This window comes from Symsagittifera roscoffensis, chromosome 4 (genome assembly GCF_963678635.1).
Source record: "Symsagittifera roscoffensis chromosome 4, txSymRosc1.1, whole genome shotgun sequence".
NCBI classification, from domain to species: Eukaryota; Metazoa; Xenacoelomorpha; order Acoela; family Convolutidae; genus Symsagittifera; species Symsagittifera roscoffensis.
The window spans coordinates 33,406,110-33,418,820 of NC_087065.1; the positions used below are offsets into that span (position 1 = coordinate 33,406,110).

The following is a 12,711-nucleotide window of genomic DNA, read 5'->3' on the forward strand; positions in this document are numbered from 1 at the left end:
AAGGAGATAACGAGTAGCAGGAAGCTCCTCTGCTTTAGCGGACACCAACAAAAAGTTTCACACAAGAAGTTATCGCTCTCTGAAAATTCAAATTTTTGATTTTCCGACTGTTTTTTTTTTACTCTTTCTCGGAAAACATATCTGAAATTTTGGGCTCAATTCTCAGAGCGGGTTTCGGGAAGCTCATTTTTTATGCGAATACTCCCAACTTTTTTTGACTCCAAAAGTTTGGCACTCAGAAAAGTAAACGTTTTGATTTTGACCGTTTTTTAAAGTTTGTGACTTTTCTCGAAAACTACTCTCTGAAATCTGAGATTTTGATTTCAATCGAAATTATATGTTGCGTGAAATTATATGCTAATTTTGTCACACAAAAAGCTATGATTCTCAAATTTTTGGTTTTTTTTAACCGTTTTTTGGACTTTTAGATTAACTACCCTGCCAAATCTGACATTATAGGTTTAATCGAATGAACAGGTTATTAACAGTCTATATTAAAAGCCCAAAAATGTACAATTGGCTGAAACTTTTCCCGAGAGCTGGTATAAGCGGCAAAACAGTAATTAGTATAAATCTTCAATTCTTGTTTTACTATCGAGCTTAGTAGCGTCTTGTAACAAGATGTGTTTTCTCACTGCTTGGTCATGTAGCAAAATTGTATGAGCAATCGTACTTTTTAAATTTGATCATTGTTTTTAAGTTAGTGCTGAAGAACAATAAAAAAATGTATTTTTTTTTCATCTGAATGGAAAATACGTTAGTTCAGTTTATGAGTTCATTCTGATTGAAAAAGGTCGGAAAATGAGGTGTGTTAGGGATAGACCGAAATAATTTTGTCCGAGGATTTTTTTGGGTTCTGATAATTTGCTTTAACAATTTATTCAAATTTTCGATTTTTTTCATTTACGAAATTTTTTGATATGAGTGTCAGTTTTTTGAAGGTTCTTGTATAGTACTTTTCTTTCTAATTAAACACTCATTAAATATGTCATAGATCTAGACTACATGATCGAAACTAAACGATTTTACTTGTTCCTATTGATGCAATTAATTGAGTTACAAGAAGTGATGCTATTTTTATACAAGTAAAAATGAGTTTTTTTTGACAATTTTGGAGCAAGACTGACGCCTCGTTTTTAATTTTGGTTCATTTTGTTAAAACGGCTTGGTTGAAATAATTGATAATTAAATTGTAATATGGGGCATCACTGCGTTATATACGAACAGGTGATATACATCAGTTGTTGCCGTTTCACCGATTGTTGCCGTTTCACCGACGCTTATACGTTTTCGAGTGTTAATGAATGAAGTGCACTTTCATTGACTTAGGTCGTGTGCTTTTTGAGAATGGTCAATTTGAGCATGTGGCGAATCTGATGTTTAGAACATCCTGTTGGCTACTTCTTGAAGTTTCAGGTGCGTGATGACGTCCATGCATGCAATATTCCATGTAAACCATCCGGTTACTTCAGTGGAGCATGGCGTGTGGTGCTATTTCACTACTCTCAAGTACAAACAACTCATCACATTCGGGGCCAATCAGATGATAGTGTATCGACTGGGATGTCGGGACTCGTCGGAGACAACCTCCTCGTTCAATTCTCGTGCCAAATTAGAACAAGTTGCTTCCTACAGACTGTTCGGAAATGTGGTCTCAGTTGCAGTTGTAAGGCGAAGTGCACAGCCAGACGGCGAACAAGATATAACTGATGCGCTTATTGTCACTTTGAAGCCTGCGCTTTGCGTGTTACTCTGCTATGATCCCATTTCAAATGACATCCGACCTCTGTCGCTCTACGACTATGACGAAAGTGAAGCTACCTTGTGTGATAGACCGACGCTGCCTGAAATTAGAGTGGATCCTGAGATGAGATGTGCTGCATTTGTGGCACATGGTAGCAAAGTTGTCATCATTCCTCTCAAAAAAGAACTGCAGGATGACAGAGGAACTTCAGCCACGGAGCATTTCCTGCAAATCTACAGAACCCTAGCTAGTTTTGAAATGCTTCTGTTTGAATTGGAAGAACCTGTTGCCAATGTTCTTGACATGCAGTTTCTACACGGTTACTTTGAACCTACTTTGCAGATTTTGTACCAACCCATTCAAACGTGGCCAGGTAGATTGGCGACGAGAAAAGATACTGTTGCAATGATTACCATGTCTCTCAATTTGACACATCAAGCTTATCCAATCATTTGGTCACAAAGTGGGCTGCCATTTGACTGTTTCAAGCTACTAGCAGTTCCTAAACCAATCGGAGGCTCACTTGTGTTTGGCGCGAATGTTCTGATTTACTTGAACCAGAGTATACCTCCTTATGGGGTAATGACCAACAGTCTAGCTAGAGGAACAACCGATTTCCTGCTCACTGCAGCTTATGAAGAGAAGATAGCGTTTGACACATGCAGAATGTGTCTCCTGGAGTCAGACAAAGTTGCTGTGATTCTGAAAACGGGCGACATTCACATCATCACACTTCTAACAGATGAAATGCGAGCAGTGAAGTCATTTAATTTCCAGAAAGCAGCCACTAGTGTTTTAACATGCTGCATTGTTCATCTAGGAGACAACTATATATTTCTAGGTTCTAGACTAGCCAACTCTCTGTTGCTCTATTACTCTAAATCTCTGGCGCCTGTTGGTCGAATTAGAAACACAGCCTTATCACGTACACCACACAAGCAGCCAGCCAACAAAAAGCGTCGCCTAAACACAGTAGCGGACTACATGGAAGTTGCGCCCGATGAGATTGATCATGAGATCTACGGGGAAGCTATTTTACAGTCTGAGAGTATTGCACAAGTCATCTACTCGTACAACTTAGAAGTGTGTGATAGCATTTTGAACATTGGCCCCATTGGAAAGACGACCGTGGGAGAATCTCTTTACATCTCGGAAGGTCTGGCTCAAAACTCCACTGACGTAGAGAGTGAGTTGCTAGTAGGAAGCGGACATGACAAGAATGGCGCCATCACGATTCTACAGAAGACCATCAAACCTACCTTGATCACGACGTTTGAGTTGCCCAACTACATAGATCTCTGGACGACCATGGGATCCGAAGTGGATGAGAAAGGAAATCAGAGACACTCATGTCTCATCCTGGCCCGAAATGACTCAACCGCCATTCTGGAGACGCGGGAAGAGATCAACGAGGTGGAACAGAGTGGTTTCATCTACAACGAAACAACCATATTTGCTGGCAATGTCGATAAGAACCTCTCCATTCAAGTAACACCAACCAAGGTAGTTTTGCTGGAGCACACGTTGCTGAAATCCATGTTGAGTCTAGATCCTGCTGACTCACCCATAGTTTACGTTTCGGTCACTGACCTTTTCATCTTTCTTCTAACATCTACTGGGAAGTTCCACATAGTGCAGATGAAACGTAAACCAGATGAAATGAAAAGTGTGGAGCTGACGTTTTTGAAAAAAGATTGTGATCATCAAAGTGGGTTCCTTGTAACAAGTGGGTGTTTATATAAAGATGTCAGCGAATTGTTTGCTGTTGGCCAGAAAGTAGCCAATCCAGTATCATCTGGAAAAACCTTACTGAGCCAAAGCTCCAAAGTTCAAGAGGGTACCAATGAACTGACAGTAGAACAAGAAGAAGAACTTCTCTTCGGAGAGAAGTCCCAAATTGACCTTTCTCAGGTGTTTTCTGGGATCTCTAAGGTCAAATCAGAACCATCTGAAGACAAGAAAGCAAATGTCTTCAAATATCCAAAAGTGTCACAAGTTTCTCCGACTTATTGGTGTGCAGTGGGACTGCAAAATGGTATGCTGCAAGTACTCTCTCTCCCAGATCTGAAGCCATGTTTCACAATTCAGAAGTTTTATCATGCTAAAAGATCTATTCCTGTGTCTGGTAATCACGTAGAAATAAAAACCGAAAGCCACCTTTTAGGAGAAGACCTGCGAACAAATAAGTTTCCCATCAACGAATTGTTAATTGTGGGTCTTGGTCCGAACAAATGTCGACCTCATCTTTTTGCTTTACTGAATGACGAATTGGTGATTTATGAGATCAAGGAGTCAGTGACGACACAACCCCAGGGAACTCTGCAAGTATCTCTGCATAAGTTCTGTCACGACACTCTAATGCACCAATACTTGGGCGAGCGAAGAGTGTCTAAGAAAACTCCTGCTCTTTACACTGGGCTGCCGGGAGCACAAGAAGAAGAGGAAGTTCTCTTGTCTGAGGATGGATATCCAATTCCGAAATCCACCGTAGCCAGACTAGTTCAGAGAATACGAGTGGTTGAAAACGTATCTGGCTACCACGGGGTGTTCGTTTGTGGGTTCCATCCACTGTGGATTCTGATGACCGACAAAGGCTTGCTTCGACCCCATATCATGTGGCATGACGGTGCAATAATAAATTACGCCAATCTGAACAATATAAACTGCCCGGCTGGTTTCTTATACTTCACCCAAAAGAACCAACTTAGAATTGCTTTGTTGCCCTCTAATTGGGACTATGACGCGTACTGGCCAACGAGGAAGATCAATATCAAGGCCACTGTACAACATGTTTCTTATCACTTGCAGACGAAGGCGTACTGTGTGGTGACCACCTGTACAGAGCCAGTAAATAGGATGCCCAGACTAGTTCTGGACAAATTGGACCCGGAGTTGCTGGAGCGCGATGAGAACTACGTCTATCCTACTATAACTAAGTTCGCCTTAAGGGTAATGCAACCGGACTCATGGCAGTTTGAACCGGACGTCAGTTGGGAGTCAGAGGAGTGGGACCACATCACTGCTCTCAAGTGTGTCAAGCTGGCCAACGAAGGCGAGAGATCCGCTCTGCAGGAGTATGTTGTGATCGGATGCAGTCAAGTGTACGGGGAGGAGCTGCCATGTAGAGGTTGGATCAGAATGTTTGACTTGACTGTTCAGAAACCAACAGAGGAGGACATCGAGAAGGGCAACACCACGAAAAAGAAATTCAATCTGAGACTAATTTGCGAACATGAGCAGAAAGGACCGATTACAGCAATAAATGCTGTTGAGGGCTTCCTGGTGTCATCATCGGGACAGAAAATATTTATTCACACTTTCCAGTATCAAAAGTTTACAGCCTGCGCTTTCGTAGATGCAACTCCTTTTACCCTAGGAATTCACACCATGAAAAGTTTTGTGCTCAGTAACGATATTTACAAGAGCATTATTTTGCACAAATTTGACCCTAAAACGAAGGCGTTCAGCTTAATCAGTAAAGACACGCGCCGAGTAGAAAGTATGGCTTCTACATTTCTAGTCGACAACAAGCTAATGGGCTTCCTAGTCTCGGACACTAAGTGCAATCTGAATCTCCTCATGTATCAGCCGGAGTTGAAGGAGAGCCACTCGGGTCAGAGACTGGTCAAGATGGTCGATTTCAACGCTGGTTGCAAAATCAACTCTTTCGTCAACATCAAGTGCAAATCTCTCTTCTTCCATACTCAACAAAACGACCAACGAAAACTGAAAGAGCTGGATAACAAAATGGTGTCCTACTTCGGCACACTGGACGGTGCGCTGGGATATGTGCTTCCGGTTCAAGAGAAGCTCTATAGACGTCTGCGCATGCTGCAAAATACAATGTACAGTGTATTAGTGCAATCAGCCGGTCTCAACCCAAAAGCATATAGGTATCCATTGGAGGGATGGAGACTCTTGGCCAACTCGAGTAAAGGAATAGTGGACGGGGATTTGATTTTCCAGTTCCCCTCTCTAAGTTTGCCGGAGAAGTTGGAGATCGCGGACAGAATCGGAATAGACATGCACTATATCCTGGACGACCTGGCAGAAGTACACCACTGCACGTGTGTGTTTTGATGCAGTATTCTACCATCGATCGATTTAATTTGGTGTACCTCTTTCGTTTTGATAGTTTATTGAATATTTTATGGATGAATGAAAACTAAACCTCGTCATCGCAGTGATTTATCTGTTATTTTTTCCTTGTTTCGAAAATTCAATTTCCAAGTGATTATGGTGTGAGATAATGAAAAAAAAGCAAAAACATCGTTCCTCATTTCGGACCGGCCTTACTAATGCAACTGGAATATATACGTAAAAGCCAGTTGCAGAGTTGTACCTTTTGCTGTAAAATGCAAGTCTGCGCTGGTTTTCTTTTGAGGGCACAGAAAATGACAAAAAAAATATTGGTTGTTTTTGCAATGCCGTTTATTTTAGATCTATTGATTGAGTTTTCAAGAGATGGCTCTTGGGTATGTAACAGCACCTGCGCAGACTGCAAAGATTCATCATCAAGAGCAGAATACGGAAGTATTCGTAGACCAGACATGTCTAGGCAAAGGCGTAGTCTACATCACAGAAGAGTAAGCTATCGGTCGCACAACTCACTCTGATACTACATTGATGACATATTCAAATTCAGTCAGTCTGTATGTCAGTCTAAATTTAAATCAGTCTGAGTGTTTTTGGACAATTTAGACTCAGATAATTGGGGTTAATGAAGTTTTTATCATGCTATCGTAAATTTCATCAATATATGACAAAGATTAAATTCTTAAGCCTTCGTTAAAGCAACTTTTAGACCTTTACCTTCTACTAATTTGATGGTATGAAAATCCGATATTGATGAGCTCTTACCATTCGTTGCAGCAATGTGGTGTGGCAAAATGTAGATGGGACTGGATTTGAACTGTACTACCCCAACATCCAGCTGCATGCAATCTCTAGAGACAAGAACGCCTTCAGCAAAGACTGTCTATTCCTCATGGTCGAAGGACACCTCCTTCCCACTTCCCAACGAACGCAATCAAGACATGCAGACATGGCACAGAATGAGGACGAAGAGGTCAGTGCATTACTGTTATCTTTAGGTGAACGATTTTTCTCTTCAGGACATACGGTTTCTCCTTTTGAGGGAGCTGGAATTGAATAAGAGGGTTTCTCTTTATGCCATGTAAATGATAGTGATGAAGGTACTGCAAGCACAAAATTGCGGACTCGAATTTCCCCCTATGCTATGATTTGCAAATTATAATTTTGGTTTGCAAGTGATTTCATAAGTAAAACCTGATTTCATAAGTAAAACCGGGCGAGGAACGCACCAGCGCAAAGAAACAAAAACGGAAGAGTTGTTTCAGGACGAAAAAAGCGAGAACGGTAGTAACTTAGACGCAGAGGATGACACTTGCTGCGAAGTGCGTTTCTGTCCGGATAATGTGCTGGATCTGGAGCCAATGTTCCAGGCAATGAATCAGTGCCAGGAGCTTCACCCAGACCCCACAATGAACGAATACAGTGGAGAGGAAGATGAAGGTAAGTCAAATCAACACACACGAAGTTTCCTCGCCAATTTAAAGAAATGAACATTTTTTCATGGAAACGATCATCAGTGAATCAAACGAAAAAAATTCGTTCCAGAAAATAACCTTGAGCTAACGAACAGTTTGGTTTGTATGTCGCTCCTTTCTTTTGTCGATGTAATTTTTTGGTGAACCTGTTTAGGCGAATGTGACTTCATGCCGGAATTTGGATCTGGCGACCAAGCAATAATCCCTTTATCACACACGGAAGATATCGAAGTGGGTGCTCCTCCATCTGGCATGGAACAATTTTTCTCCTCGGATGGACAGTTCTCGGATGACATTTTGAGACAACTCCAAGCAGGACAACAAGTGCATATAGATTTTACTACCAATACTGCCACCACAACACCAGCAGCACCCGAACCCCAGTCAAACACAGGTTCTTGAACGGAAAATGCAATTTATCGTTTAGATCAAACGAAGATCTTCAGTGTATTTAGGACTCATTCCAGCGTAGTCAACAGAGCCGTATAAAATTTCCAATTTTTTTCTGAGAATGATTCGATCTCGAAACGATTGCCTGTCAACGTCAAGAGTCGATGAACGTAGCGAAGATTCTTTTATAGGTCAGATTGTTTTTTTTTCAATAAAGTCTTGAAAATTGTTCAAGCTCAATTTTTTCGCGGTTTAAGTTCTTTGTGAATCAAACTCCTTTATCGAGCAGCCAAAGTGTAAAGGCCACGAAAAACCAGTTTTTCCCGCGGAATACAAACTTTACCAATTCATCCAGCTTTCTCAAATTGAATTAATTTACTGTTTGATTAAAACAGGTATTAAAAAAATGTATGGGATTGGATTTTTTATTTAATTACTTTTTTTTTTTTGACGCTTTGGAATTTTTTTTTTTTCAATTTTTCTCCAAATCTACCCTGCCGATTTTCAAAAAAGTGGTACCAATGGAAAGTCCGACCACTCACCTGTGTGCCCACTCAATTCACTTGTATCTTTTTTTTTTTACCTTACATCACTTTCTACAGCTTTCGAAAAAGTGTGTGTGGGGGAATCTTTGACCCAAATTTTTGAATATTTTAAATTTTCTCGAAAACTACCCTTTCAAATCTGACATTTTGGTTTCAACGGATAGAACAGGTTGTGGGAAGCTCCCCTGCAGTAGCGAATACGCCCAAATTTTTTCAAACAAAAAGTAATGACCCTCAGAAAAGTCAAATTTACGATTTTGACCGGTTTTTTTTCGAATTTTTTGATTTTTCTTGAAAAGTACCCTCCCAAATCTGAGATTTTGGTTTCAATAGGTAGAACGGGTTGTGGGAAGCTCCCCTGTATAAGCGGCTACACCCAGTTTCTTAAAACAAAAAGTTATGACCATCGGAAATTCAAATTTTCTATTTTTTGACCGTTTTTTGAAACTTCTTGATTTTCTCGAAGGTTATCCTGCCAAATCGAACTCAAGAAAATTCACTTCTAGTTATTTTATTAGAAAACCAACTGATGTTTTGGGTGAAGCCCAGTTTTTGAAATTTTCCCTTTCCCTTACTCATCAGTTTAAAAAAGTCAAAATTATCAAACGGGTATTTCCAGCTTTTGCTGGCCTCTAGTTTTATCAAAAAATGTCAATCATAAATTGTTCGTTAGATTCGAAGGCCATATATTTTGTTTTTTCAATAAAGTTTGACCAATAATTTTTCTTTTTCGGTGCGCGCTCCTTACTCAAAGTTCGTATAAATTGGGGTCTTTCGAAAATTTTAGGGTTGGACAGCAAAAGTTTGATGTGAAATAGTACCAAAGGGAGAACCCCCAATTCAATAACATTAATTGAATATGTTACTTGAGCTTTGATGTTAACTAAATTACCTTCTACTATCTAGATTCACATCAGAAGTTTCGCAAAAAAACCAAAGAGTCCAAGGCTTATGAAGTCAATTTGTTCAGAAAAATTGTCAGCCTTCAAAAAAACTACAGTTCTGGTTACACCAGCAAAGCTTGTGTTATAGTAGGAACTTTTTTTCTTCAACCTAAATCGCAAATGTTGTTGTGACGCGAATATTGTTGCGACAAAATGTGTTCATTTTGATTAATAACCAGCTATTAAGTACAGCCAATGCTAAGGATGGATATTGACACACACTATTGTTACAAATAGCACTTTAGCTTCAAGGTATCATGGATCTGTAGTGTAGTGTAGAGGTAGGGAAGGAGACCAGCAACAAAATAAGATTGGTCGAACCTGAGCAAGGTCACAGATTTTTAATGAACTTTTTTGTATACTAGCTAAAATGCATCCGCTCTATAAATTGAGGCATTTTAGTTGGTAATTTTTTTAAATTGACTGGTACTGGTAATGCGTCATAATTGGCTTGTGTCACTTAGCATTTATGTAGACGCACAATTGGCGTGTATCTATAAAGAAATTTTGTAGACTCAAAGTTTTACTCATTCAATTTTTCCCAGTATCGTTATCGGTCATATTTTTGCTTGTGTATGCGAAGTGCAATTTCGCCTGTGTTTAAATTATCCAGGCAAAACGAGCAACATTGGAAACTTCAAAGGCGTTTTTCTCAAGTTGGGTTAGAATATGACAAAACTGATGAAAATGAAATATACTTGGAATTTCACCAAAAGTGATATGGTGCAATTTAATTCGGAGCCAAAATTTTACCCCAAAAATGGGGCACTTTCAATTTTTTAAGTTGACCGAGAAATACGCTGTAACTACCGAGTTAATTGAGAAAAAATTATATCGAAAAGTGGTTTTTACTCAGCTCAAAGTTCTAGAAGGGTAAAATCTCCAATAATTTGCAAAAAAAAACATTTAAAGTTTTGGGTTTTATTTAGTAAAAATCACGTTTTTGGCTACCAAGGAAAAACACTTTCTCTTATATAGGTTTTTGGAGAATTTTTTCCCTTTAGAACTTTGTTGGGCCTTGTAGGAGGCTCTTTTTGATTTAATTTTCTCATCAAGTACTTTGGTAGTTTTTGCGTGATTCTTGATCGACTTTAAAAAAGTCAACGACCCAGTTTTGGGGAAAGTTTTTGATCCGAAATTCGTAAGTAAATTGCATCATACTCATGCTGTAAAATGCTGAGCAATTTTTTGTTCTCTTTACTTTTTGTCTAATCCAGTTTGAGAAAAATGCATTTAAAATTTCTAATTTTGTTCATGTCCGGATAGTTTAAAGCACTATCACTCGTCGACTGAGTTCAAACCAAAATTGCGCGAATGTTTCAGCATCCAATGGCGATGGATTAGAACCAGAGGGCATGGAAATGGAACAGCAACATGAACAGTGATTACAGTCTGAAGTTTTTAATGCATGCTAGCCAGATTACGTCCGAAAAGTGTCGTTTGAAAGGAAATGAAAGCTGTTTGTTCCTTTCCACGGAAAAAACCAAATGACTCAAATAAATTGTTTATTTGACCGACGCGAGTTTGATTATTTGTTTAATGCAGAATTTTGCATCAGTGATTGCAATTATAAAATATGACTGTTGGTTAGAAATTCAAAATTGTTTGTCTTCTACTGAAATCAGTTTTCGGCAAAGCGTATGAATTGTGTTATATAGTTCAAAGCGAGGGGATCTAGGTTTTCTGGAGGGGGTGGGCTGTGAATTATCAAAAAATTGGAGCTCTCCTTAATTACTATAAAGCCCATGTAAGACTTACGTAAGAATATGGTTATTAATTTTCATAGAAATCACTTGAGCTAATTTCACGCCCACCTTAATTCGTTTATATTTTTTTCATAATAGTTCTACAGGCTATCATGGCTAAATTCGTCGTATTCCGAAAGGATGTATAATAGACATCTGGGTTTGGAAAGGTTATTGTTTAACGTGACAAATGAGTACGTTATGAAGACTACCATATTTTTTAAATTCAAAGCAATTATATAAAATCAAAGAACTTAGTGGGAAAAGCCATAAATTAAACAGCTTGTAGTGCATGCATTTCTTCTCAGAACTTGTGAAAATTGTTCAACTAAATTAGTAGGTCTGGTTCTCATCAATTTAACCTGAAAAGCGATTCATACCCTGAAAAATCAGACCCATCTTTTAAGCACCTTTTTAAAACGATTTTCAGTATACGAATAGTTACCTTTGCAATAAGCAACGGTATTGCAATCGGGTCCTATACTTTTTCCGTAAATAACATTGTTCACAGGACTCTTCCGGACTCGACTCGACTCATCTGTAGTGGTTCCTTGCTTAATAATTATTCAAATTTCTTAAAACTTATCTCTAACGAAAATGCCTGGGACGTCTAAGGTCCTGGATTCGAATCTGAGCAGGACCTGTTTTTTTTTCAAACGGGAAAATTTGTCGGCTAATTAGTTGTCTGCTTATCTGTTGTCGGGTTAGTTGTCACGTCTTGGAGTCGTTTTTTGCTGCGCTTTTTTTAATGTTGCTTTTAGTTTTGATTTATTTCTAAAGTTTGTAATTTTACTAATCATGACTTCGTATTTCTTTTTTTTTGTTTTGCTAAAAAATAGCGCAGTGCCAAATTATTTCGGTGTTTTTTATCGGCCCAATCACCTGATTTTAAGTCGTTTCAACTTGAAACGTCTGAAATTCAGGTTGTTAAGCCGATAAAAAATATGCCGAAATAACTTGGCCCGAGGATAATTTTTGAAGTAAACCAAAATTTTAACCTTCTTCTCCTTCGCACGTTTCAAGTCGGTTGTGTGTTTATCAATCGGTTTGTTGAAATTTATTTTTTCGTATCAAATCTGAGTTTTTGGTTTAAATGAATCAAATGGTTTTGAAAAGCTCCCTGCAAAAGGGGCTACATCCAAATTTTTTTATGCAGTTTTGGCCCTCGGATTATTCTAATTTTTTATTCAAATTTGGTATTATAGATTCAATGGAGAAAATGGGTAGTTGAAAACTCCCATGCATTACCGGCCACTCACAAAAATTTTCACACAAAAAAATTTTCGCCCTCGGAAAAGTCGAGCTTTTGATTTTTTGACCGTTTTTTAAACTTTTTGATTATTCTCAAAAATTACCCTGCCATATCAGATTTTTTGACCGTTTTTGGCTTTTTTCGACAATTACCCTTCCAAATCTGAGATATTTGACCGAATTAAAAAAATCAGGTCGCTTGAATATCTGCTGCATAAGCGGCTACTTCGTATGTTTTCACAGAGAAAGTTTTGATTCTCGACAATGCCAAATTTTTGATTTGTTGACCGTTTTTTGGTCTTTTCTCGCTAACTATTCTGCTAAATCTGATATATTAAGTTTAATTGAAACAACAAATTTTTGAAAGTCCAGCTGGTTTCATCAGTGAGTTTTATGTAGTATGGGTCATGTTTTTTTTTATATTTTGAACTCTACGAAATACTGATACCTTTGGCTGGTTGTCAGTATTTCGTAGAGTTGGTGTATACACTGAGATTGTGTATTCGGTTTTATCAGTCCTAA

The 12,711-nt window shown here is 38.7% G+C and overlaps 3 protein-coding genes across 4 annotated transcripts in view; 2 read left to right on the plus strand and 1 right to left on the minus strand.

Moving 5' to 3' along the window:
- The window catches only part of LOC134845261 (methylosome subunit pICln-like), a 54,447-nt gene extending 43,639 nt beyond the window's left edge, over positions 1–10,808 (plus strand). Inside the window, exons 2-6 of the mRNA XM_063862206.1 lie at positions 6,182–6,330; positions 6,617–6,812; positions 7,105–7,279; positions 7,469–7,708; positions 10,517–10,808. Coding sequence (XP_063718276.1) covers positions 6,209–6,330; positions 6,617–6,812; positions 7,105–7,279; positions 7,469–7,708; positions 10,517–10,578 — 795 coding nt within the window. The 5' untranslated portion in view covers positions 6,182–6,208 and the 3' untranslated portion in view covers positions 10,579–10,808. The remainder of the gene's footprint in view (positions 1–6,181; positions 6,331–6,616; positions 6,813–7,104; positions 7,280–7,468; positions 7,709–10,516) is intronic.
- LOC134845256 (T-complex protein 1 subunit eta-like) overlaps positions 1–12,711 on the minus strand; it is a 297,982-nt gene that overhangs the window by 163,299 nt on the left and 121,972 nt on the right. Inside the window, exon 1 of one of the 2 annotated variants that reach the window (XM_063862195.1) lies at positions 7,018–7,027. The exons of the other annotated variant lie outside the window; for it this stretch is intronic. The gene's annotated coding sequence lies outside the window, so the exon portion shown is untranslated. Of the gene's footprint in view, positions 1–7,017; positions 7,028–12,711 lie in introns of those variants that run through there. 2 annotated transcript variants of the gene reach the window in all.
- On the plus strand, positions 1,415–6,013 carry LOC134845250 (cleavage and polyadenylation specificity factor subunit 1-like). The gene has a single exon (XM_063862179.1). The coding sequence runs from the start codon at positions 1,424–1,426 to the stop codon at positions 5,822–5,824; it is 4,401 nt and encodes a 1,466-aa protein (XP_063718249.1). The 5' UTR covers positions 1,415–1,423; the 3' UTR covers positions 5,825–6,013.